Source organism: Lissotriton vulgaris, chromosome 2_1, assembly GCF_964263255.1.
Source record: "Lissotriton vulgaris chromosome 2_1, aLisVul1.2, whole genome shotgun sequence".
NCBI classification, from domain to species: Eukaryota; Metazoa; Chordata; class Amphibia; order Caudata; family Salamandridae; genus Lissotriton; species Lissotriton vulgaris.
Genome location: NC_141687.1, coordinates 816,977,134 through 817,003,067, shown reverse-complemented (window position 1 = coordinate 817,003,067; position 25,934 = coordinate 816,977,134). Strand labels below are relative to the sequence as shown.

General features: G+C 50.2%; 1 protein-coding gene across 2 annotated transcripts in view; it reads left to right on the top strand.

The window, feature by feature from the left end:
* The window catches only part of SESTD1 (SEC14 and spectrin domain containing 1), a 420,103-nt gene that overhangs the window by 101,543 nt on the left and 292,626 nt on the right, over positions 1-25,934 (top strand). For both annotated transcript variants that reach the window (XM_086956209.1, XM_086956208.1), the window contains exon 6: positions 1,083-1,196. In XM_086956209.1, coding sequence (XP_086812335.1) covers positions 1,083-1,196 — 114 coding nt within the window. The remainder of the gene's footprint in view (positions 1-1,082; positions 1,197-25,934) is intronic.

The following is a 25,934-nucleotide window of genomic DNA, read 5'->3' as shown; positions in this document are numbered from 1 at the left end:
CACAGGGATGTGGGTGATGTTTTTTCCTTCACTTTTGTATGCACTAAAATATGCAGCCTGAGATGCAGCCCTGCATGGGTTTGGTGATGGTCCCTTAGGGTGGCACAATTCGTACCTCAGGCCCTAGGTACCAGGGCACCATTTACTATTGACTTACAGATGCTAAAGATATTGTCAATTGGGCACACATTTGTACAATTTTGCGTAAGGAGCTCTTTCACTGGGGACATGGTTAGCAGGAACCCATTGCACTTCCAGTTGAAATCATATCATGTACCAGGCAAAATGCGGGGGTGAACACGTCAAAAAGGGGCATTTTCCTATAACTTCAAGGCATCTGCACAGTAGAGTACTGCTCTTTAGTTGCCAATATGTCTGTGCTCTATGGATATTGTTCTACAGAGCAGGTGGCCATGGATAGAGAATCTTGTGTCTTTGATTGGAATATTGCATTCCTTTGGACTATTAAGTATTTCTAAGGGGTAAGCTAGGACTGTAATATTTGGGAGATTTGTAGAGGAAGACATATTCAGATTTTTATGGATTTAGAAGAATGGTACCTAGCACCATACTCTTCTGAGTCCAATAGTGTGTAGACCAGACCACTTTAGGACTAGTTAAAGATTATGCAGCAAGCGGTTGGTGGGCTAGACAATCGGTGCTAATATTGATTTTATTTGTGGATGATGCCTTCAATTCCCTGCCTCTCCTTTTGATATGAAATGCAAGTACACTCTAACAAAGATTAAGCTTTCTGAAGATGCAGATTTGCAGACCCACCAAAGACATGAGTGTATAGTTTGTCAAATAACTAGGCTGAGGTTCTCTTCAAAGCTTTAGTGTGATGCAAGGTAATATAGAAGATGGTATTCATCATCAATTATGCAGGATGCTTGAGACATACATGCTAACTTCAGTATTTTCCTTTTCAGACACTAACTTAATTTGATGTGCAACATGAATACAACCCAACAGTATTTTCAGGCACACCCGCTTTTGAAGTGACTGTAATGAAAAGCTCATGAAAATAGAGGAATTCATTTTAAAAAGTCGTAATGTGCGAATTACCTTCTGTATTTCAGGTTATTTTAGTATCTGCAAACAAGCTTACTCGGTACATAGAACCTTGTCAACTGACCGAAGAATTTGGAGGTAGCCTTACATATGATCACATAGACTGGTTAAACAAACGATTGGTTAGTATAAATTGGCACACGCTTACAAATGTTATGTGCTCAAGTGTTTCATGTTCTGTTGTCTATTTTGTTCTTTAATTCTTAGTTTGATTTCTAACGTGGCAAATCAAGTTTTTTTTATTTACCTATTTTGCAGTTTTTCATAAACCAGCAAAGGTAACAAACCAGTCACTATACATGCAAGTGAAAATCACTGTTTCCCAGTAGAATATTGTATTAAAGTACAAGTATATAGCATTATTTTTCAATTCAGTCATTAAGTCTACTCCAGTTATACCTGATGGAATCTTTATTTTATATTGATCTCCTGGTCGGTTTGGCAAGGGCTGTCGGCTCCCGGGGGTTGGGGAGGAAATGATATGAATGTGGGACTCTTGGGTTAGAGAGGGCGAGCTGTCTCTGGCTTCTCAGGGAGGTAGTGTGGCACGCTCAAGCTCAGATCTCAACAGTCCACCAACAAACACAATAACTTCAATTTTCCAATGCAGTACTTATCTTTGTAGGAAGGAAAGTGCTTTTTAATCACACAGCAGTCCAAAATACTATACAGTTGAATCCAGTTTGCAGGGCAAGGATCCTGGTTACAGTTCTCCCTTGTGACGCTGCACCCACAGATTCCCCCTCATGCTACTCCCTTTCAGGGGATCCTTGATAAGCTTTTCCCCTCCATTATTATCATGGCAGAAGGATGAATCTGGCTCAGATGCAGAGCCCCACAAGTCCAATATGCTCTTGGTTCACATATTTCAAAAGCTCTTGTCTTGGTGGTGTGATAGGTAGCAAGTGTTTGTCCACCATTGGATCTTTCTTGTATGCACATGCTTCTTTAAACATTGCCTGTTATCAAGGTGAGAATCCCCAATAATTTTAAATGCCAGTAAAACGTGTTGAAAGGGTATTAGGCCTCAGCACCAGTATTTAATACGTCACACAGCGACCTTATTTGGAACAACCTGAACTTAAGCCAATGACATTAATGTTCTGAACTCTCCTACTCCGTCTAGAGTCCACCACTGCTCAGATTTATACTGCATGTTGTGTATCCATTCAATGTTATGTCCCTCGTCTTATGATGTCAGATGTACACCTGGGGAACCTCTGAGTGTGAAACCTTTTTTCAAATTCTTTTTTGTGCTGTGGTTCAGGAAGTACAGCTTAGAACTCCAGAACTGAAGGAGAGAAGGACACACTTTTTTGTTTGATGAAAACATAAGGAAAAGCACTGGGACACAGAAGTCAACACAGCTGTTGGTGGGTGTCAAGGGAAAACGTAAATATACCAATGATAGAGGCTTCCTTCTCAAGAATGCATTAGCAACATGGGCCCGAGAATAAAAAAAGGATATTCAGCACATATTAGATTGTGTCGAAGTGCCACCACAAGTTAACCCAGAATTGCAACCTTGAAGTCAGTAATCTCTGTTTGCTGAAGCACCACAGCTTGGATGTGTGGTTTGCGTTTGCGGGGTTCCAGTTGAAGACATTAAAGACCAGGGAGAAACAAGGTTATGCCATAGCGCAGACACATAAGCATACCTCGCTCAAACACCTGGAGTTCCTGAGTGATCAGGAAAATCTTGCGGAAACAGAGGTGCCACAGAGGAAAGCTCCAACACTGAGAAAATTGTTGTGATAGACAGAAAAAAACCATCAAGGAGGTCTTTGTCAAAGGGCACAGACTCTAAGTAGCACCAGGTAACATATGTTGGAGCATGATCCATTCCAGCAGCGGTAAACAACAGAAGAGGAGTGACAAGATTCCAGAGGAAAGGGGTCGACACATCGCCATTGAAGCCATTGCCCACCCTTACAACATCCCAATATACAGCACTCTTGTGAAAGGGGCAGCTGACATTTAAGGGGTCCAGTTAGAGGAAAAGCATTCTAAGACGTGTTTCATGCTTGAAAGACTACAACCCTCTCAAAACAAGAATCCATTTCTCCCTGTGTTGTCTAGTGTGCTCAATGTAGGGTGTGAAGCCTTCAGAGAACCTGCTGTTGCCAAGGTGATCACTCCCAGGATGGGTCTCTACCCATGCCCTGGCCGACATCCAGGGCAGTGTCACTGCTGACTGTTGGCATGGACTGAATGAACAATTGATGGACAGAATGCTTTACAATGGCATGCGTTCACCCCATTGCAGATATCTTGGCCTAAATCCATCTTTTTTTTGATCCCTTTGCCATTCCAGCATAGACCCAGCCATATGCAAATCAGTCCAGCCCGACCTACCAGGCTAGGTCCTCCCTGGACAGGAAACAAGCATCCTAGCACTGGGTTCGGGGTATCACCCCTCATTAGCCAGGCTAGCTTACCTCCAGTGACATGGAGAGCACGGGACCCACAAATGGGTATACCTGTTCTTCTCGGGGTGACAAATGCAAAAGGAACACTTGATGGACAGAATGCTGAACAATGTCATGCCTTCACCCCAGTGCAGAGATCTGGATCTAAATCCATTGTTTTTTGCTCTTTATGCCATTCCAGTTTAGACCCAGCCATATGCAAATCAGTCTTGACCCTGTTCCTCCTGGGAACAGTCCAGCCCGAACTGCCAGGCCAGGTCCTCCCTGGACTGGAAACGAGCATTCCAGTTCTCACAGAAGAAAGGGTTGGAACTATGAGCAAGGACGGGTGATGGCAAAAGTCAATAGCAGGAAAAAGGAGAAGAGTAGAGAGGAGTGGGTAGGGGGTATGGTGAAGAGGAGAAGGGAGAAAAGTCCAGTAGAGAGAAGCAGGAGAGTTTTCCCAAAGACCGGCTGGGTAGCTGATGGTCAAGGAGGGAAATCCCTAGCCCATTTCCCCTTTAGCTCGCGAAGTAGCTCCACCGAGCTTCAGTCAAAATGTCTAGGTCTCAGCTGCCGATGTGAAGATCTCCTAGTCAAGTGTCATGGAGGGTGAGCAGCAGCGGGGTCGGTGAGGGCTGATCCTGAACAGGACAATGACCTATGATTTTAGATCAGGAGAGATACTTGATCCTGTTCCCACCAGCTCAGTTTGGGAGTGCTCCAGAACCTCAGGATTCCTCCCGAGGCAGTAGTCAGGAGTGGCCCCAGTTGCCATCTTGGGGACAGGCACTGCAGCAAACTCCACCTCCGCCTGAGATGCAAGCATTGTGAAAGGCAGAGGGGAGAGGGGCCAAGAAATCAAGGTAGCCTTTCCACCATAATAGGAGAGGTGGAAGAGACCGCTCCTAAATCTGCATTTCTTTGCCATTACCCAAAACAGTAAAAAACACAGTTGATGGACAGAATGTAGAACAATGTCATACATTCACCCCAGTACAAGGATCTGGGCCTAAATCCATAGTTTTTTTGCACTCCACACCACCCTGGGTTAGACACTGGCTATATGCAAATCAGCTCTGACCCTGTGCCTCATGGGAACAGTCCAGTCCGAACTACCAAGCCATGTCTTTCCCAGACCGGAATCAAGCATCCAAGGACCGGTTTCTGGCTATCAGCCTTCATCAGCCTGGATAGCTTGACTCCAGTGGTGTGGAGAGCCTGGGACTCACGTCTGAGTATACCCACACACTCGGGGTGAAAATTGCAAAAAACACAGTTGATGGACAGAATGTAGAACAATGTCATACATTCACTCCAGTACAAGGATCTGGGCCTAAATCCATTGTTTTTTTGCACTCCACACCACCCTGGGTTAGACACTGGCTGTATGCAAATCAGCTCTGACCCTGTGCCTCATGGGAACAGTCCAGTCCGAACTACCAAACCATGTCTTTTCCAGACCGGAATCAAGCATCCAAGGACCGGTTTCTGGCTATCCGCCTTCATCAGCCTGGATAGCTTGACTCCAGTGGTGTGGAGAGCCTGGGACTCACGTCTGAGTATACCCAGCACACTCAGGTGAAAATTGCAAAAAACACAGTTGGTGGACAGAATGTAGAACAATGTCATACATTCACCCCAGTACAAGGATTTGGGCCTAAATCCATAGTTTTTTTGCACTCCACACCACCCTGGGTTAGACACTGGCTATATGCAAATCAGCTCTGACCCTGTGCCTCATGGGAACAGTCCAGTCCGAACTACCAAGCCATGTCTTTCCCAGACCGGAATCAAGCATCCAAGGACCGGTTTCTGGCTATCAGCCTTCATCAGCCTGGATAGCTTGACTCCAGTGGTGTGGAGAGCCTGGGACTCACGTCTGAGTATACCCAGCACACTCGGGGTGAAAATTGCAAAAAACACAGTTGATGGACAGAATGTAGAACAATGTCATACATTCACCCCAGTACAAGGATCTGGGCCTAAATCCATCGTTTTTTTGCACTCCACACCACCCTGGGTTAGACACTGGCTATATGCAAATCAGCTCTGACCCTGTGCCTCATGGGAACAGCTTCCGAATGTATGACATTGTTCTGCATTCTGTCCATCAACTGTGGTTTTTGCATTACCCAAAACAGTAGTAGGTGTTGGGTAATTGTCCAGGAACACACAGGTAGGGGGGCCATAGGCAACTCTGGGTCAAAAAGTGATGCTCTGAGAGTGGTAGGACGCTGAATAAAACCTTATAGCCTCGACCAGGAAACGGAGGTCTCCAAGCTTCCTAAGTAAATAGGGAGGGATCGCTGGCAGCAGTAAAGGAAAGAAGGTTCCCTGGCGGTGATAGCATAGCCTTCCCATAAAGCACTGTTCTAGAGGCTCATGTGCTGCATTCACCCAGATCTTACATATGCCCAAAATGCCTCAGCCCCTCATTTCCTTGCAGCCATGACGTCCAGAATAAACCACACCACCTTGTCACAGCTCTGTAAAGCCCAGCTTGGGAACAAGATCAGTTGTACAGTGAACTGCTCCCCACAAGACACAGACATTGCACCTCTCTTTATCTTCCTAATACATCATGCTCAGATAGAGAAAGTGAAGCGGGTCGCGTTGTCTTACACAGTCTCCATTTTGAAGTCAGGCACCGTTCCTCCTGAGGTCGTCATGAGACTACAGTTGGATATGAGACGTCAAAAGAAACTTCAAATCGCAGGCATTGCTACTTTATGCTTGACTAGCGTTTCGTTAGCAGGACACCAAAGCTTAAATCAGCGAAGAAAAGCTCAGTATTTTGCGTGTAGCCGCCATTTTGCGATCAGGCTCCCATCTATGTTGTACAGAAGTGAGTAGGATTGTGGTATGGAATTATTTAAAGGAAGTGTGTGAGATGAAAGGAAAGGTTGATAACGTTTTTTAACAAACCTTTTTTTCTGTGTCTGGGGACGTGTTGTGTGTTTCTTTTATCGTTGTGCTCTGGTTTATTCCCTACTAATATTAGTAATATTAATTTTATTTTATAATGGATGTATTTTATTAACGCTGGGACCCTGTGTTTTTGGAATAATGTATTAAATGTAATTTACCCATTATTTCTCTGCGTAAAAATTAATTAACAAATATGCATTTTGGCATGTATATGCGTTAATGAAGGCTATTGTAGGAGACTACATTATTACCGTGTGTAAATTGATGTGCAACTGTTTTTTGATACGTAGTGATAAACCGTGTGAAATGAGTTGTAATATGGGGTGGTGTGTTAGAGTAAAGGCAGAGGGGAGTTGAGCAGGGAACCGCCAGAGGATCTGATTAAATTGGTTTAATAGAGCATAAATGGATTGAGCGAGGCAGAACATATTTAGTTTTCTTTAAAGCTGTTATTTTGTTTTAAACAATATAACATACGTTTGACACTTTAAAAAATAAATTAAAATGCACTTCGAAATGTTCAGCTATGCCATCGATTTAGCTTGCAGCCACCGCAAACGTTTCATATGTCGCTTCTTGTTTTCGTGCATGATGTGTTCGGTTCAAGTTCGCAGCCTTTTATTTAGAATTGCTTACTCCTTTTGGTTTTATAAAAATTGCCCCAACGTGCACAATAGGCCTCGTGCAAGCAAGCTTTCAAGTGGTCAGCACTGCAATGTTAAGGAGTCGTTTTTAATCTGGGCCTTGCAGGAAACTGTCAGGGTTGTGAATCTATAAAGTAAACAATTCGTCCTGTAGGGTGTCCCAGTTAACCAGCTGAATTAACAATTTGCTTTTGATTTTATTTATTAAGTTAAAAAACACAAATGTTTTCACATTTTAGAGAACTCGTCTCCTTTCCCTGGCCCTGTGAATTCCGCCAGTGAGAGCTATTATTCAGTTAATGTTTCTGTTTGTGTCAAACGACTAGTGGTTCACAGACATCTCTACTCTTCTGAAACATGTTATTTATGACATCAAGATATCTGATGTGTGTACGCGATGGCGAAGTCACGGACAGCTGCACGCGAGGTTCTAAATCAGTCTGTGGAAAGTACAGGCCGCTTCACACCCACTCCTTTCATGGTGTGGGGCCGGCAGGACGCAAAAAATTCACAGAGAGGCAGAAAAGGTATTATAGCGCTGAATGCCTACGGGATTGGGCGCTATAAAAATGTGATTGATTAGGCCGAAAAGAACAACGAAAGCGCACCGTAATACAACAAACAAACGCACTTTCTGCGACTCCCGGCGGCGGCTCCTGCACCAAAACAACCTGTATTTGAATATATAAACATTCAGTGGCACAAACCAGGATTTAGCTCCGGTGTGTTCAGCGTCCGAAGGAAGGCCACCTCACCTGGCAACACTTCTGTTTTCTGCATAAGCGAAGGCCTGCCCTGCAGCGCACCGGTGTCAGCAGCGTGCGGTGGTGTTTAATAAAATACACACTGGGCTCCAGGGCAGGTATGTGCTTCAGGGATGGGCCTGGGGCGCCACTGACACAACGTAAATAATGAAATCCAACTGTACTCTCAGGAAGGTACAAACGTGGTCAATTTTATGGTGTGCGTGCGCTGTCTGAGAGAAAGCGTTTATTTATTTCAATGTGCACATTTATTCTAGTTTATAATGTATTGCCTTTTTGTCTGGTTTTCTTCTTTGCTCTGTATAGTTGTATTTGAGTGTGTTTTTGCAACACAGAGGTGCGTGCAAACCAGTACAATTAAACCTTATAGCATGAGTGTGTAGGACTTTGCGTAGACGTCCCCGCTGCTTTTTCGAATGCCCGCCACGCTGAGCCCCTGTAGAGCCGCAATGCCCGCTGGTTTATTATAGTCGGCATTCATGAAATACCTGCGGTGAAATAAAGCCTGCTGCATAATTACAGCAAATCCGTTGTAAATGAAGGTAACGCTGTTCAAATGAGCGACAGTATAATATTTAGTTCTGATTTTATCTACATCAAAACATCAGAAATAAACAAGATAACCAGCGCTGATCGCCATCTTTTTTCAATTAACACGACCGCGAGACGCGTGCGCGATAATTGGAAACAGATGGCGCTGTTGCTCGCTCCCGAGCACCCTAGGCCAGGAGACAGAGAAGGCGGGACATGCACCCGCCTTGGACCAATTGCGTTCTGTCTTTCTTAGAAAGAGTCATGCAAAGGCCAATTGCTGGAGATAAAAAAAAAAGCACAATCATGTGTTTAGAGTTTAAAAGCCCTAACTAAATGCCTTGCAGAGCAGCGCATGCGCTCTGGCGAGACCTAAAAACGAGCCACACAGAGAACAGGAGGGCAGGCAGCCACATTTAATGAAAACAGGCGGCTTGATGAAAACTGAAGCATGTCGCCATTCGAAGTTTTATGGCATGAAGTAAAAGCAGCATCTTGAATCTGAGAAGAATGCAGCAAGGGGGGAGGCAACAGAGGGGGGACTGGGGACTGAAATGTATGCTTCAGGAGTTAAAAAACATTTTTATGCGCAATGGCAGTACAGAATTTAAATCAACCTTATGAAAGCACCCCTCGCGCATAATTAAGAACAAAATGCTATTTGTTATTGCCTATATGCCTTCATTTCTAAATTAATTCATAAAGCATAGTGTGCATACAAAGGAATCTTTTACTTGCCTCTGAGACGAGCAATGCACATCCTCTGACTTGTAGGCTGTTGTTTTACAAGTTGCAAGCGCCGTGCTGAAACCTAAAGCACGGCGCCCTGGGGTGGACATTGGAAAGGAAGATAAACGTGTGACTCTTAAAAATGACACAATGCTGCGTCTCCTCTGATTTCCGCAGAGGGGATATGACAGTGTCTGCTAGAAAGGCTGTTAAGCTGGATGACCCTCAAGAAAGCTCAATGATAGTTTGAAATGCCAGCCTTTTCTCTGATCATATGCGGAGAAAAGAGATCGCAGTTCTGTTAGAGCAAGCTTAGATTCCTGTGCCACTGTTCGAAACTATTAAAGGACAGCCTTTTCTCTAGTGAGGTGCACGGAGGAGAGCTCAACGTTTCAATTTACATGGCTGTTCTGCTAGAGGTATCTCCATTTCTTTCATAATGGTGTGAAATGATGACATGCTACCCCCTTTCAAATGATTTGCGAGAGTGAGCAGTGTATATTAATTAGCTGCCGTTTTAGGAGAAGTCCGGTTTCCTCAGTGGTTGTTTGAAACGATTATAGATCAGCCCTTCTAAAATAAAAACAAAGTTAGGTATTTAGCACTGACAATAATAATGTGTTGGTAGATCATAGTAAGAGTGAGAAAAGCAGAATGTATTAAGACAGAAGAAAAGATTTCCAGATGGGTGGGAGGGGGGAATAGGGATCAAAGTTAAAAGAAACACGCAGCCGTAAAAGGGAACCCGACCTCCATCTGTTTCCAATTAACGTGACCGCGAGACAGGCAAATGTAAACAAGCGTGGCACGATAATTGGAAACAAATAGTGCTGCTGCTGGCTCCCGCAAGGTGGATGCCATACATGCAGGAGTGCTCATTGGAAACAGTGCAATACATGCTCGAGTTTTCGAAAAAGTACAGACCGATTCCAACAGGTCATCACCTATGCTGCGCTTGCGCGCTGCTTTAGGCTCGACCTAAAAAGGGGGTAGTAAGGAAGGACTACTAAGTCTATTGACCAATACAAATGCCCTATTTACACAGGACAATAACAGCAGCCAATTAAAAAGATGGGGGAGCTTAATGTCCATGTCACTTGCATAACCTGAATACAGCATGGTTCGAAGAGACAGCACAGGAATTAACTAGTCGAGATCCTAAAATGGAGCGACGCTCGCTTTTATCGGTAGTGTGTCCATTAATGACATTTACATAGCAGCCACATGGTCTTGCACACCTTCACTAAATGTATGGACATCCAAGTTAACAAAGGGGCATGGGATGGAGCAAAAGGTTCTTATAGACCTTGTTTACAATTGCAAACTCTTTTTAACCCAACCAAATGGGAAAAGTTGCTACTGAGTCAGTGTGTGCATGTGAATCTAGAAAAAACGTATCTTACAAAATGAAATGGTTACTTACCAATAGAAGTAGTTTTGCAGCTTAGAATTTTCTATATTCACGTGCTTTCCTTCTCCCATTCCCCCCTCCCCCAAGCTGTCACCTCTACAAGAGTATCACCATAGGGAAAACAAGCATTGGCATAACAATAGGTCTTGCATTTGGCACATTATTCCCAGTGCTGTGCCGCAAGGGATTGGAGAGCTATACAATTAATACACACTGGGTCATGCAGTTTGATTCAGGAATACTTGTTTGCCCCCAGGAGACATTTATGGACACATTACAAGGCTTTTCAACGCACAGACAGAAGGACAAGTGTCTCGATGCAAGTCAACAGAACTTAGTCTGGAATTGAGGATATCAGTTTAGAGGGCAAAAACTAGTGCAAGAATAACTGTGCTCTGGTTGACTTCTATACAGTTTTCAGTCTTTAAGTGGGTTGCTTCATTCTGGGAAACTTTTAGTGTAGCCAAAGTGGAGAAAGTTAGTTTGTACTAAATTGTTATTTTTGTAGTGGGTATATCATTTAAGAGAATCATTTACCTTTGGATACTAACAGAAAACAGGAAGGATCTGGTTAAGGTAGCAGGTCTGGGGCATTTGGGTCTACCTTTTGCCTCATTGTGTGACTGGGTGGTAGCTGCGTAACATAAGACAAGCCATATGGCTGGAGAGATTTCTTTTTTGGAACCTCTACGCCAGACAGCTAACACTTTATAACCTGAGTAGCGTACGCGTGAGGTAGTGTGGCGAGCAACAGAGCATCTGCTTTTAAATACAAAAACTCTGCCCAGGGAAGATCACTGCCAGGGAGTTCAAACAGAAAATAAACAGAGCCAGAGAAAGTTCAGACCTCTTGGACCCCCCAACACTCCATGATCTAACTCCTCCTCACTGCTCTGTACAGCTAACCAGTCTGTGTGGTGAATAAACAGGGTATTGCAAAGCTGAGTGGATGGAGGCAGAGTAGAGATCAGAGCCCCCTGAAACACATATCAATTGCTGCCGCATGTATTTCAAATATAGCACGGAACCTACACCCTGGGTAAGCTAAACGACGTGCAATGAACAGCTTACAAAGAGAACAGAAACTGTTTAAGCAGAAATAGGAAAAAAACGAAAGGTTTTGTGTGTGGTGTTTGTCAAGTACACAAGCCATAAGTGCCTTAAGGCATGACAATGAGCATCCCCGAGACAAGTGCAGACCTGCTAAGTGGGGCGCCAGGCAAACCGCATTGTAGTTGCATAATTAACCTCCAACAAATTAATGTACATGTTTAGCTCACACGGATGCATACTTAATGTATATAATTGTCATCGGTTTGACATCCTCCTATACAGAATGCCTTCTCTCTTCACATAACTCTCTCATACATATGAGTGCTTGTCTTTGTTTTGATCTAGTTCATCCCACTATTAATACGGTTTATTTACACTTTCCTTACTGCGGGAGCATACAGTGGCTCGCAAGTGCCTCCGACCCAAAGAGCTCTTAGTACAAGTTTAAACAAAACACCACAAACCCGGGGCTGCCCTCTATGCAGAGGTCCCGCATGCACCATGCTCGTTATCAGGTTGATGAAACGTCGCATTCCTCGTAGCCGGGGAACTGAGACGTCGACTGCACATGCACAGCCTGCAGAGTTGCAACCGCACCGGCCTGCAATTAACCGAAATTTAAATAGAAAAGGAAAACCTTGTCATCGTTCTTAATCAAGTATTGTAACGCAGATTAATCCGGAGGCCTGTGACACGGCCTAAGTAGTCCACCACCTCTTTCCAGAATTGACCTATTTGCGGGCATTCCCAGGCCAGGTGAAAAAACCCAGCCCTCAGTGTCCCACATCTAGGGCAGTCATCTCGCCTGTCTGCAGAGATACGCTGCAAGGATGTCGGGGTCATGTAGGTGCGGTGCATAAAATTAAAGTGGATCAACTTGAACCGTGCATTGCACGAGACCTTCCGGGTCTGAAGCCCGATACGCTTGCGCTGTCCCGGTTCTACAGCCTTCCCCAGATCCGCCTCCCAAGCCGCCTAGGACGGCGCGGTTGGCAGGGCCGAGTCCCGCCGCATGGCTGAATACAGCAGGGATATCAACCTTTTACCCCCACCACAGGAAAGGAGGATGTTAAGGGTGTGTGTCAGCGGTGGCGCCTCCGGGAACTGGGACCAGGTTGTCCTCGCTACCTCCTGGATTCCCCTATAGTGCAGATATTGTCCTCTGCTCAGGCCAAAGGCCTCCGTTGCTCTCTCAAAGGACACAAAGGAGTCATCCGGATAAAGGTCTGCCAAAGTCTCACAGCCTCCATCCAGCCATTCCCGGAAGGACACACTTTTCTCCATCAGCAACACTGGGGCCAGGATCCACACCGGCAGCTCTCTATGGAAGGGGGCCCGTTTCAAGATTTTTTCTACAAATCGCTGCCAGATTCCCGCCGTGTGGCGTACCACATAAGGTAGGGTTTCATCTGCGCCCCGTCCTTGCATTAAAGCCACCTGTAGTGCCCTCTCGTCCGCCCTACCCACCAGGAGCTGTAGTTCCCAGTTATCAGCAGCCGCAAACCATCTCGCAGCCGGCAGGAGCCGCGCTGCGTAGTAGTAGAGGTCAAATCTCGGGGCCTCCAGCCCTCCCTCTTCCCTGCTCCGGACCACAGTATGTAGGGCCACTCTGCTACTTCCGCCTGCGCAAAGTAGAGACGTAAGCAGAGAGTTGAGCGTGCGGAATAGTCGCGGGGCAGCGGGCATAGCGTATTCTGCAGTACATACAGCACGCGAGGCAGCATCACCATTTTGGCGACCGCAAGCCGTCCCATGAGGGAGAGGGGAAGTGTATCCCATAAGGACACGGATTGGTGCAGGGAGCGGACCACTCGTTCGGCGTTGCAGGCCAACAGCTGGTCATCGGACGCAGCCACCTGGATACCCAAATACCGAAAGGCTTCTAGTTCCCAGCGCAGCCCCAGGCACGGGAGGTCTACACCCGGAGCGTCTGCATATCCCGCCAGAGGAAAAATTAAAGACTTCGCAGGATTAATACGCAGCCCGAAGGCCGTGCCAAAGCGGTCTAGCACCCGCAATAAAGCAGGGACCGAGTCCTCCGGGGATGACCGGTAGAAGAGAGCGTCATCCGCATAAAGGGAGACCACGTGCACGGTGTCTCCGACCCTTATGCCCCACTGCTCCAGTCCAGTTCGGACAGAGACCGCTAAGGGCTCAATCGCGAGAGCGAAGAGGAGCGGCGACAGGGGGCACCCTTGTCGTGTGCCCCGCTCCAGGGGCCACTCTTCGGATCTAGCCGATCCAAGCCAAACCTTTGCCCGGGGAGCCCCATACAGCACCCGGATCCAATTGCAGAAAGTCGGTCCCAGTCCTGCTCTCCGGAGCACCTCCAAGAGGTACCCCCAGCTGACAGTGTCAAAGGCTTTAGCGAGGTCTATGGACACCAAGACCTGAGGATTCTCGCTACCTCGCACCTCGTGGAGGACATGATTAAGGCGCCGCAGGTTCATTGTGGTGTTACGACCGGGGATAAACCCACACTGATCCCGATGGACCAAATGCGCCATGTGCGAGGCCAGGCGAGTGGCTAACAGCCGGGTAAGGATCTTCACGTCCGTGTTGATTAAAGTGATAGGCCGGAACGCCGCCGGGTCACATTTGTCCCCTCGCGGCTTTAAAATCATGCAGACCTCCCCCTTATTCATAGTAGGCGGGAGGACCCCGGTCTCCAGGGCTTCATTATAGACCTGCAAAAGGAGTGGGCATAGGATATCAGCGAACGAGTGGTAGAACTCTGGTGGGAAGCCGTCACTACCCAGTGCCTTCGCTCGTGGTAGGGCGGCCATAGCCACTCTAACCTCCTGGAGCGTTAACGGCGCATCCAGTTCCTCCACCGCCTCTGCAGAAAGGACCTGAAGGTCCAATTCCTGGAGATAAGGCCAACAGGAGTCTTCAGTGATTGTGGGGTCCGCCGTATACACCTGCTGGAGATGAGATCGGAGCACCTCTAATATAGCCGACTCCGAGTGTACCACGTCCCCCATGGGAGCCCGCAAGGCAACAATCCGTTCAGGGGCGAACTCCCACCGAAGGATCCAGGCCAGCAGGCGACCAGATTTATCTCCCTCTCGGTGGAGACGCTGCCTAAATTGGCCTAAGGTGTATTTGTCCAACCGGGTAAGAATGTCATTGTATGGACACCTGAGCCTCCTCTTCCACCGTGTGATCCGGGGCTGCGGGCTCCGGTAAAGATTGAGAGCGTCGGAGACGGTCCTCCGCGTCTCGCAAATCACATAACTGTTTCCGGACCCCATAGGTGAGGCCCATACAGGCCCCCCGTATCACTGCCTTCAGAGCCTCCCATTTGGTGGAGTAGGCCAGGTCCTCGCCTCCCCAGTTCAAATCTATATAACCATTTAGAGCAGTCTCTATTTGGTCCTTCCCCACCTGGTCTTGCAAGAGGTCTACTGGCATCCGCCAAGTACGGGGACACGCAGTCTGTTCCGCCCAGTGCGCTACGCACGTCTCCGGAGCATGGCCCGACAGAAACCATGCCTGTCGGGTAACCGTCAATGAGAGAGATGCGGCAACATTAGCCGCAAGTATGCGATCCAGTCTACTATGAGTATTGTGTGTCGGGGTATAGCAGGTGTAGAGCCTTTGCGTGGGGTGGCCTGTACGCCGCACGTCTACAGCGCCCAAGTTATGCATCACCTCCTTGAGGCGGGCCGTCATGCACGGCTTCGTGCCAGTGCGAGGAGGGTATCTGTCTAACTCCGGATCCAACACACAGTTAAAATCCCCAAGCCAAAGGAAGGGGGTGTCGAGATCCGAGACCACGAGGTCCTGAAGATGGGAAAAGAAAGCAGGGTCATCGGTATTCGGCGCATAGGAGTTTAGTATCAAGAAGTCTCTACCGTCTAACTTGATCTTTATTAACAGGTACTTGCCCTCAATGTCCGCCTCCACATACTGTACGGCATAGGGCACCCCCGGTGCAATCCAAATAAGGACCCCTCTGGCATACGTGGAGAAGGAGGAATGGAACACCTGGCCCAGCCATTTCCTGGACAACTTCTGGGCATCCTCCTCATTCAGTTGGGTCTCCTGGAGACCGGCAACGGAGACCCAGTGGCGCTTAATAAAGGAGAGGACCCTATGTCGTTTGGTGCAGGTGCCCAACCCGCGCACATTCCATGTCAAGAATTTAAAACCCATAGTTGGTAAGTAAGCCCATCTGGGCTGCATATTACAAACAGTTTGATCCAACACCCCCGGGCCCGCATAGTATCCACGCTGGTAAGTCTAGCCCACTCAGTCCGCCACACTGAAGCCTGCAGTACAGTACACTTGATGCCAGCAACAATCCCTCTCCCCAACCCCCCCCCCCCCCAAAAAAAATCCCCTACTCCAGAACCCCCCCAGAACTTCCATTCCCACTCCCACCCACGAGCAAGATGACAGCAACAAAAAAACATGCTACCCTGCCCTCCCCCTGCTGGTGCCAGGACATACACAGCCACCCCATTCGTCCAACGCAACACACACTCACAACAACCAGACTACCACCTCCTCCCCTCCCCCCCCCCCCCCTATATCAGCTCCCCCCAGGACCCAAACTGCCAGGACTGGCCCTGGGCTATCGTTGCGCATCTCTCCCAGTCTGGTGGCCCTCCAATCCCCGTCGGCAGATTTTCCAAAGCCAGTCACAGTAACCGTCCACCAGGCTTGTGCCTCCGGTTTGCTGCCCAAATCCCCACCGCGCCCTGATTCTCGCCCCGTAGCTGCCCAGGTTGTGGGAGGATGAAAGGCGTCCGGGGAGGGCCAAGAGCACCCCGACGATGTGACAATCCAAGTAGTCTCCAACCAGGGCGCAGGATGAGTCCAGTCCCACCACAGTAGCAACGTCAGCAGGAGCGGTCCGGGTCCAGGTCAAGGTCAGTGGTGCAGCCCCACCAAAGGCACCCCCGAGAGGAGCAGAACCCCCAGGGCGACAGACCGCAGAGTCCAGCGGCACCGACGTTCGCCCCCGGGTAGATAGTGGAACCCGGGGCAAGCAGGAACGCCGGCCTTGTGCAAGCAGCGGGGGTCTCAATCGGCTGGTCCAGGCCACCCCAGATTCCCAGCAAGGGACAGCGGCCCCTCCGCTGTAAGTTCCGGCTAGGCAGCGACATGCTCCCCGTCGCAGGTAGAAGATGGAGGCACAGTGTGGACGGACAATTATCCAGGCGTGGGGGGACCCGCACCACCACGCAGGTCGCAGGCACCACAGGCTCTCAGCCCCCAACTGTCAGCGGAGCCGCAGTGCCACGATGCCTCAGTGGGGGCAGCGGCCACTCCGCTGCAATCCCGCTCCTCGCAGCAGATAGCCACCCCAATGCAGCAGGGGAAGTGATAACAGTGGGGGGAGGGGGGCCAAGGTCGCGTCCACTCACCCCACGAGCTTCCCGCTCCGCTCCAGATCTCAGGCTCGCGCCCCAGGTGGCATAGGAGGTCTTCCCCAGGGAGCACGCCGCGGTCAGAAGGCTTCCGGTCCAACCAGCATGGCTGTCTCAGTGCGTCATTAAGACGATGTCGGAGTGGGGGAGAGGCAGCAGTCCGGCTTCGTTCGTCTTGCTTCGAAATGCTCCCCGCCGCCACTCTAGAGTCCAGATCGGTACCGCAATTCCCAGAGGGCCCAGGGTAGTGCAGGGTGGGGAGTGCTCCCGCTGTCGGGAGGCCTCGGCTCCGCTGAACACGGCCACCACAAAGCAGCCGCAAGATGGCGGCGGTACGGGGGAGGGGCGGGAGTCCGTCTCTTTTCGTCCCGCAATGCCGCACCCGCCGCCGCTGCCGCAGGCTCTGGGCCGTCCCCTCAGGCCCCTTGAGAACTCAGGAGGACAGGATCAAGGGGCCCTCCCCTGCTCGGGATGCTCCGCTCCGGACCAACCGTGCCGCCTCACTCACTCCCTCCAAAGGCGGACAATATCGGCCAGTGGATGTCCACTGCAGGATCCCAGCCGCACGCACAGGCACTATATTGGCGGAGCCCCGGGTGGCAAAGGGCCCCGCCGGTCCACAGCATACACCCCAGTCTCCCGGGAGCACCTCACAGCCGGGCCGCCCTCGCAGCGCCGCTCCGATCCAGGCCCCAGTCCCCGGCCTCTCGTAGGCAGCGGCCCAGCTTCCGATCACCAGGGCCGTCTCGGGAACAAAACGGGGAAGACAGCCAGCGGACTTTCAGCCAGGGGGCCCCCCAGTCGTCAAGGAGCTTCCGGCACTCAAATCCAGCAAAAAGCAGCCCAGATAGGATATATGGGTCCACGGGACGGGAGCTGAAGGAGCTCACGTCCTGTCGGCCATGCTGCTTGGCCACGCCCCCTTCCTTACCTTAGAATTACCCCCAGGCGTCCGACTGGATTGGAAAGTTTTCATCAGCAGTACCCCTGCGCGTTGGAAGGTGGCGTTGTGCAGCTCTGCACCTGTCGTTGGCGTCGTGGTCGCCGAGATGACATTGCGGCAGCTACTTAGACGCCGTCCTCGCACGCTGACGCCAGTTCTTTCTTTTTCCATGTCAGCAAGCGCAGATCCGGAGATAGCGGTACCCCCAGTCACTTTTTGACTGAGTTTTGTCTCTTCTTTCAAGTCTATCGATTTCTGGTGCCGTTGGGATGCCCGGTTTTAAGTCCTGCAGAGATTGTCATCAAATGATGTCGTGACGGACCCGCACCGCTTGTGTCTTTATTGCCTGGGGCGCGACCATGACCCCAAGTCATGCCCCGACGGCTGGGCCATGGGCCGAAGACTTTGCGGGAGCGGTCCCGAAAGTTGCTGGAAGTCCGGCAGTCAGCTCCGTGTCGCTCAAGGTCCCGGTCCCGTGGGAGGTCGAGGGACCGGTCGCGGAGCCATCACCATCATTCTTCGGGATCGAAGTCTTCGCACTCTGGGTCAGGTAAGGCAAAGCATCACAAGAAGTCGAAGAAGCGCCATCGCTCAACGACTTCCACTCTCCTGTCACGCGATGCGGCTGAGGGTGGTGCCTCCCCCGTGGAGCCTACAGTGTCGCCGTCAGCCTACCAGCCCTTTCCGGGTTCGTTGGCGACTCCAGCCCAGCTGCAGGACTTTCTGGCAGCCATAGCCCGCTTCTTTGGGCTGTTGAGCCCGACTGGGGGTCCTCGCCCCGTACTGTCGACGGCTCCGGCATCGCTGTCGGCTTCGACCCCGGTGCCGCTGGGCCCCCAAGAATCCAGGCCTGGATCCCGGTCGACGCCGGTTGACCTGAAACACCTCTACCGTCGTTTACCCCACCGGCACCACCTCCGACATCGCCCGTGCCCCCGGACGCCATCCACCAGCCTCCGTATTTTCGGCCTGTTCAACAGCCTTCGGAGGAAGGGGGGGACTGGTAGGGGTCTGAGGACCCTCTCACAGCACGGTGCGAGTTTGGTCCGGACTGGGTTGAGGATTTGGGGGATGCCAGTGGTCTTGACACCTCTCCTGACCTTGGCTTTTTAACTCCTCCTACTGTTGCTACGGAGTAGGGTGCGAGTTATGCAGTGGTGTTGCGTAGGGCGGCAGAGGCTCTCCACCTCTAACTCCCTACTAACCTCCTGACAGAAGTGCTTAAGCCGGCGGCTACCTCTGCGGAGCCACTGCTGCCCTTTAATGATGCACTTTCAGACGTTCTTTTGGGCACCTGGTCCAGGCCCAGCACAGGGGCTCCTGTGGATAAGAACGTGGCCGACGCCATTGCCTGGCCCCAGGGGACCCCCTCTTTCTCTCCCAGGACCCCACCCCTGAGAGCTCAGATGTCCAAGCCTCTGCATCCCAAAGCGCCTTCCCTACCACACCTCCAGATTGGGAATCCAAGAGGCTGGAACAGTTTGGGAAGAAGATTTTCTCTTCCGCCAGTTCAGGGCTGCGGTCTGTGAACACCGCATGGCTCTTGGGCGGTTATTCCCACTTTGTGTGGGATACGGTGGTGCAGGTGCTGCCTCAGTGTCCGGAGGAGCCCCGGACAGTGCTCTCCAAAGCTATTGTGGAAGGGAGGGATGCAGCAAAGTTCACAATATGATGTGGCCTTGACATCGCCGACTCGCTGGGCAGGGCGATTTCCACAACAGTGGTGTTCCGCCGCCACACCTGGCTGAGGACTACTGGCTTCTCGGGGGATGTCCAGAACACCCTGATGGACATGCCCTTTGATGGCATTCACCTTTTTGGCAATAAGGCAGTGCATTGGAGTGTTTTAAGTACTGGCGGGCTACTGCCTAGTCCTTGGGCCTTTTGGCCACTTGCCCTCCTCCACCTTCTGCTTTTTGCTCTTTTCGTGGCCACGAAGGGGCGCCCCAACACGTTCGCTTCAGAGCCACAGGCCGCAGCAGCAACAGTCTCAACGCGGACTTCGGACTCGCAGAGGCGAGTAAGGGGGCCAGCGGGCCTGTCAGTCCACCTCTACCCCAGTCACCACTGCCTCCAAACCTTCCTAGTCCGGTTTTTCAGGCCCACCAGACACCAGTGGGCGGCAGGATTCACCAACACCTCCCCCACTTGCGCACCATCACTACAGACAGATGGGTTTTACACATAGTCCGAAGGAGCTGCTCCCTCCCCTTCGAGACTACCCCTCCAGCCATGTCACCCCAGTACCACTGCATGTCGGGGGATCACTTGGCACTTCTTCAACAGGAAATTGTGGCCCTCTTGGCCAAGGAGCCATCGATCGCGTTCCTGCGCCAGAAGTAGGTTGTGGTTGTTATTTCCACTACTTTCTGGTGCCCAATAAGGACAAGGGCTTGCATCCTATCTTAGACCTCCGGAACTTCAATCGCTTCCTTCGGAAGGAAAAGTTCAAGATGTTCACTCTGGCTCAGGTCTTGACTTCCCTCGACCCTGGAGACTGAATGGTAGCGTTGGATCTGCAGGACGCATATTTCCATATTCCCATCCTGCTGGCCCACCGGTGTTACCTGCGGTTTACGGTAGACCACAAGCACTTTTACCGTGCTCCCCTTTGGCCTTACCAGCGCCCCTCGGGTGTTCACGAAAGTGATGGCGGTGGTCGCAGCTCATCTCCGCAGACCAGGGGTTCCAGTCTTCTCCTATCTCAGGGACTGGCTGTTGAAGGCTGAATCGCCCCAGGCAGTCGTCTCCCATCTCCAGACTACTGCCGACCTCCTGCATTTGCTGGGGTTCTTCATCAATGTGCCAAAATCGCACCTGATTCCATCTCAGAAGCTCCTCTTCATCTAAGAGGTTCTAGATACGACCCTCTTTCGGGTCTATCCTCCTGAACTGCGAGTCCAGGATATTCAGGCTCTGATTCCGATCTTTTGGCCTCTTTCCTGGGTTTCAGTCAGGCTGACCCTAAGGCTGCTGGGCCTCATGGCCTCCTGCATCCTGCTGGTCGATCATGCCTGATGGCATACGCGGGCTCTGCAGTGAGACCTGAAGTTCCAGTGGGCGCAGCACCAGGGGAACCTGTCCGAGTCCGTCCAGATCTCGGAGGGCACTGCAAGACCATTGCAGTGGAGGCTCACAAACCAGCATTGGTTCAATGGCAAATCCCTCTCCCATCCCCAACCGGAGCACATAGTTGTGACGGATGCGTCCCTCCTGGGATGGGGCGGTCACATGGGAGAGGCGGAGATCATAGGCCTCTGGTCTCCGGCGGAGTCCCGGCTCCATATCAACCTTCTGGAGCTGCGGGCGATCCGACTTGCAGTGAAGGCATTCCTTCCCTCTGTCCGGGGAAGTGTGGTGCAGGTGTTCACGGACAACACCACTGCCATGTGGTACTGCAACAAACAGGGCGGGGTGGGGTGATGGACCCTATGTCAGGAGGCTCTGCGCCCCTGGACATGGCTGGAACATCAGGGCATTTCCCTGGTGGTTCATCACCTGGCAGGTTCACTGAACACCATGCCCGACAAACTCAGCCGCAGATGCATGATGGATCACGAATGGCGTCTTCACTCGGATGTGGCGAAAAGGTCTCTTTCAAAAGTGGGGAGAGCCTTGGTGAGACCTATTCACCACCGAAGAGAACGTGCAGTGTCAGCAGTTCTGCACGTTGGAATTTCTAAGGCTTCACTCGCTAGGAGTTGCGGTCTGTTGTACGCCTTTCCGCCTATTCCACTTCTACCCAGAGTGCTGAAGAATATCAGGCACAACCGGGCCCAAGTCATTCTTGTGGCTCCGGACTGGGCTCGAAGAGTATGGTATTCCAAGCTATGACTATCGATCCCCCGATCTGACTGCCTCTTCGGGAGGATCTTCTCTCGCAGGAGCAGGGGACGGTCCTCCACCCGAACCTGTCCAGTCTCGAACTCCTTGCATGGAGATTGAGCGACGGCAGATGATTCCATTTGACTTGCCTCCTGAAGTTTGTAATGTTGTTCTGGCGGCCAGGCGGCCCGCCACTAAGTTGGTATACGCCTGCAGGTGGAAAAAATGTGTTGCATGGTGCACAGCAAAGGTTGTTGATCCCCTTTCTGCCCCTCTTTCAGAAGTCCTTATGTTTCATCTCTCTTTGGCCCAGCAGGGCTCTGCTCTGGGCACTATCCAGGGCTACCTTTCTGCTATTTTGGCCTTTCTCAGGCTCCCTGATCAGATTACTCTCTTCAAGTCCCCTGTTGTAAATAGATTCCTCAAAGGCATTACTCACCTTTTCCCTCCCATTCCTCTTGTGATGCCACAGTGGGACTTAAACCTGATTCTTACATATTTGATGTGCGCTCCCTTTGAGCCTCTGTACAACTGTCCTCTACGTCTCTTAACCTTGAAGAATGCTTTCCTGGTTGCCATCACCTCCGCTAGGAGAGTGAGTGAGCTCCAGGCTCTTTCTTGTAAACCTCCTTTTCTCTCTGTCCATCCGGACAAGGTTGTGCTCAGAACCTGTCCATCCTTTCTGCCAAAAGTTGTCACTGCTTTTCACATCGGGTAAACCATCACTTTGCCCACCTTCTTTCCGCATCCTTCCAGAGAGGAAGAGAGGTTCCACCGTCTGGACTCAAAACGTGCACTCTCATTTTACTTGAGCTGCACACAACAGTTCCGGGTGGATGACCAGCTCTTTTTTGGCTATGTAGGCACCAAGAAAGGTTGAGCCAAACACAAACGGACCATTTCCAGATGTGGTCATCTTGTGTATCAAAGCCTGTTATTCTTTGACTAAAAAGGAGCCTCCGGTGGGGCTGCATGCCCATTCCACCCGGGCGACGGCAGCCACTACAGCATTGGGACATGGTGTCCCCCTGCAAGACATCTGTCAGACAGCTACGTGGGCCTCGCTGCACACTTTTACTCAGCATTATTGCCTGGGCAGCAAAGTCCAGAGAGACGGCTTCTTTGGCCGTTCTGTTCTCTGGGACTTCCTGGTGTGATCTTGGTTCGCAGTCTCACCAGTGGGGTTGGTATTGCTGGGGTATCTATTCTAAAGTATGGAATCAATCACTACGTGTTTCTTTCAGATGAACAAGTTACTTACCTTTGATAATGATATATCTGTAAGAAACATTAGTAGTGATAGATTCCTTACCGCCCCACCCATCCTCCCCGTACTGCGAACTGATTTCTAGGGTTAAAGTCATCCCTTTCAGGGCCCTAGTTTCAAGGAACCAGTGGTCAGTATCTTACATGGCTATGCGTTCCTGGCGCGGAAAGTTGTGTACAGACTGACAGTATGTGAGGGTGGGGTCTCAGTAGCTGCTGCGATGTCATCTCGGCGACCACAACGCCAACGACGGACGTGGAGCCGCACGATGCCACCTTCCGACGCGCAGGGGTACTGCTGCCGAAAACTTTCCGGATCCAGTGTGACGCCTGGGGGTAATTTTAAGGTAAGGAATCTATCACTACTAATGTTTTTTACAGATATATCGTTACCGAAGGTAAGTAACTTGTTCTCCTCGGAAACACTTCCACATCTGCCTTCGGTGAGGGCGCCAATGGCTTGACCATACTCTGTGGGAGAAAGTGATGTTTTGTTTTCCTCACTCCAGAGACAGTACAGAGAAAGTGCACTATACACTATTGAAGAGGTTTCTAGTACTGACAACATGACTTAATTTTCACTAAGCTACAGTTCAGTGCATGAGTAAGACCATGGGGAAGTTCACACATGTCGCCTTCAGAAGAACATTGTACATAATGTTGCCTTCATAAGATGATTTTGAAAAATAACTTGCCTTTAATGCCAAAGCTCTACATGTCCTGCCTCGAAGGCGGCACACCCTAAGACCATGAACAGGAAACATTGCATTATATTTGTATCTGTAATCAAGCATATTTAAAGATCTCTGTAATTCTAGCTATAAGTACTGTGTAAACAAGCTAGTAGTCAACATTAACTGTGGATGCAGTATTAATAGTCGTCCTCTTTTATAAGGTAATTCTAAAGATTCGGTAATCCTATTTCCAAAGGTGATCTTGATTTCCACAACAAATGAAGTAAAACTGTTCAGATCCAGATATTTCTCCCACACATTCAAACTACTATGTTGGCCTTTATTAAACTAGTTACAAAGCACTTTCCGCTGTTCTTTTGTTCCACAAGGTCATCACTTATACCTTCAAACTCTTTAAGAGGATAGGGACATGCTGGCATAAATGGAGCAGATAGACAAGCCATAAAATATATTTGTTCAAGGAACAGGATTAGGTCATGTGTCTGGTATAAAGATAGACACAAATTACTTGACAGAATTAAAGTGCAAATCATAAGGACTTTTTGTAAGAAAGTGTCCTCTTTTTGCATGGTTGCCCCACTTTCTGCCAAACTGTTGATGTATTTTGACTGAGAGTGCCCTGGGTTCCTGCCAACCAGGTACCCAGGGCGTATGTTCTTTCCCTAAACTGCATTGATACAAAACCCAATTGGCACTCTTTGGCCACATACCAGTCCCTACTAAATGGTACCATAGGTACCAAGGCACTGTGGCCAGGCAAGGTCTCTGAGGGCTGCAGCACTTATTGTGACATCCTTAGAGGCTATGTACCTTTACACACACACTGCCCTTGCAGACTGTGTGTTTTGGTGCAGAACAAAGTGAAGAGTCGACATGGCACACATCCCTGGTTGCAATGCCTACAACCCACTGCCCTGGCATAGGTCAGTCACCCCTCTAGCTGGGTGCACTATACCTGTGTTGAGGGACAGGTACATGAGCCCTGTACCTCTACAGTGTCTAGACCAATTCTTAGACATTGTAAGTGCAGTACTGCCATTAAGAGTATATGGTGCTGGGAGTTTGTCATTACGAACTCCACAGTACCTTGATGGCTTTACTGAAAACTGGGAAGTTTGGTTTCAAACTTCTCAGCACATTAAACCTACACTGATGCTAGTGTGGGATTTAATTAAAAATGCACTCAAAGGTCATCTTCGAGATGACCCCATAAAAACAATCTGACTCTAGTGTCCTGGCCGAGTGACTGCTCGCCAGCTGCCACCAACAGACAGGTTTCTGGACCCCTGGGTCGAGAGCCTTCTGCTCTCGGTGGTCTGAAACAATGCACATCCTGGGATGAGGTGCCAAACCTCCTCCCCCTGGATGGGCAGGGTCCACAGAGGGTAAGCTTCAAAGGCTTGCCACCTTAGTGAGGTACTCCAGCTATTTGCTGCTTCCAGCAACTGGCCCCCACCGATTCTGACCCCGAATTTGGGCTGGAGAATTGGTGGAAAAAACAAGTTAGGAAGGGAGGTGTGCCCACCCTTGCTAACCACACCCCTGAAGTGGGGAGGCGAGGTGAAGCACAGCTCTCAGTCTCCACCATCTTGCAGATGGGGGACCCAGCCTACCAGAGAAAGGCATATCCCCCCCCCCCCTCCCAATGGAGGGTGGCATAATAGGGGGTGTACCCATTCCAACAAAGGGACCCATTGGTACCGACCTTTTCTTACCTGTAGCACCCCTAAATCTAGTATTCAGGTGCAACCCTGAACCTTACGTCCTCAGACAAGAACCGACCAGAAGAAGAGAAGAAGGACCAAAGAAGCTGTGCTGAACTAAGAAGAGGAGGACACCCACTGACTTTGCCCCAGCCCCACCGGCCTGTCTGCACCTCGAGCCTGCTCCAGCAAAATCCCGGTGTGTCCTGCAGCCAGCAGCCCTCAAGAACCCGAAGGACCTGTCCTGCCCTCCAAAACCAAGACTTTGTCTCCCTGAGCACCAGATTCGCTCACCCACAGACTCTGGCCCCGGCCAATTACGCAAGTCTGCACCCCTCTGCACCTGCGGCCTGAGTTCGAGTCGCCCAACCCCATGAGGAGGTCTCCCCGGTGATCCTGACCTGAGGTCTGGTGATCTGACCTGCCTCGAATCTCCAAATGATGCTTTAAGACCCTTTCTGGAGGATCCCCCCGACCGCGACCGAAATCCGGACGCCTAAAGACACCCTTGCAGTCCCACGGCCGTGGGTGGCCCAACCGATGGTGTCCTAGCATCCCCAGGCATCCCAACTTACCTCT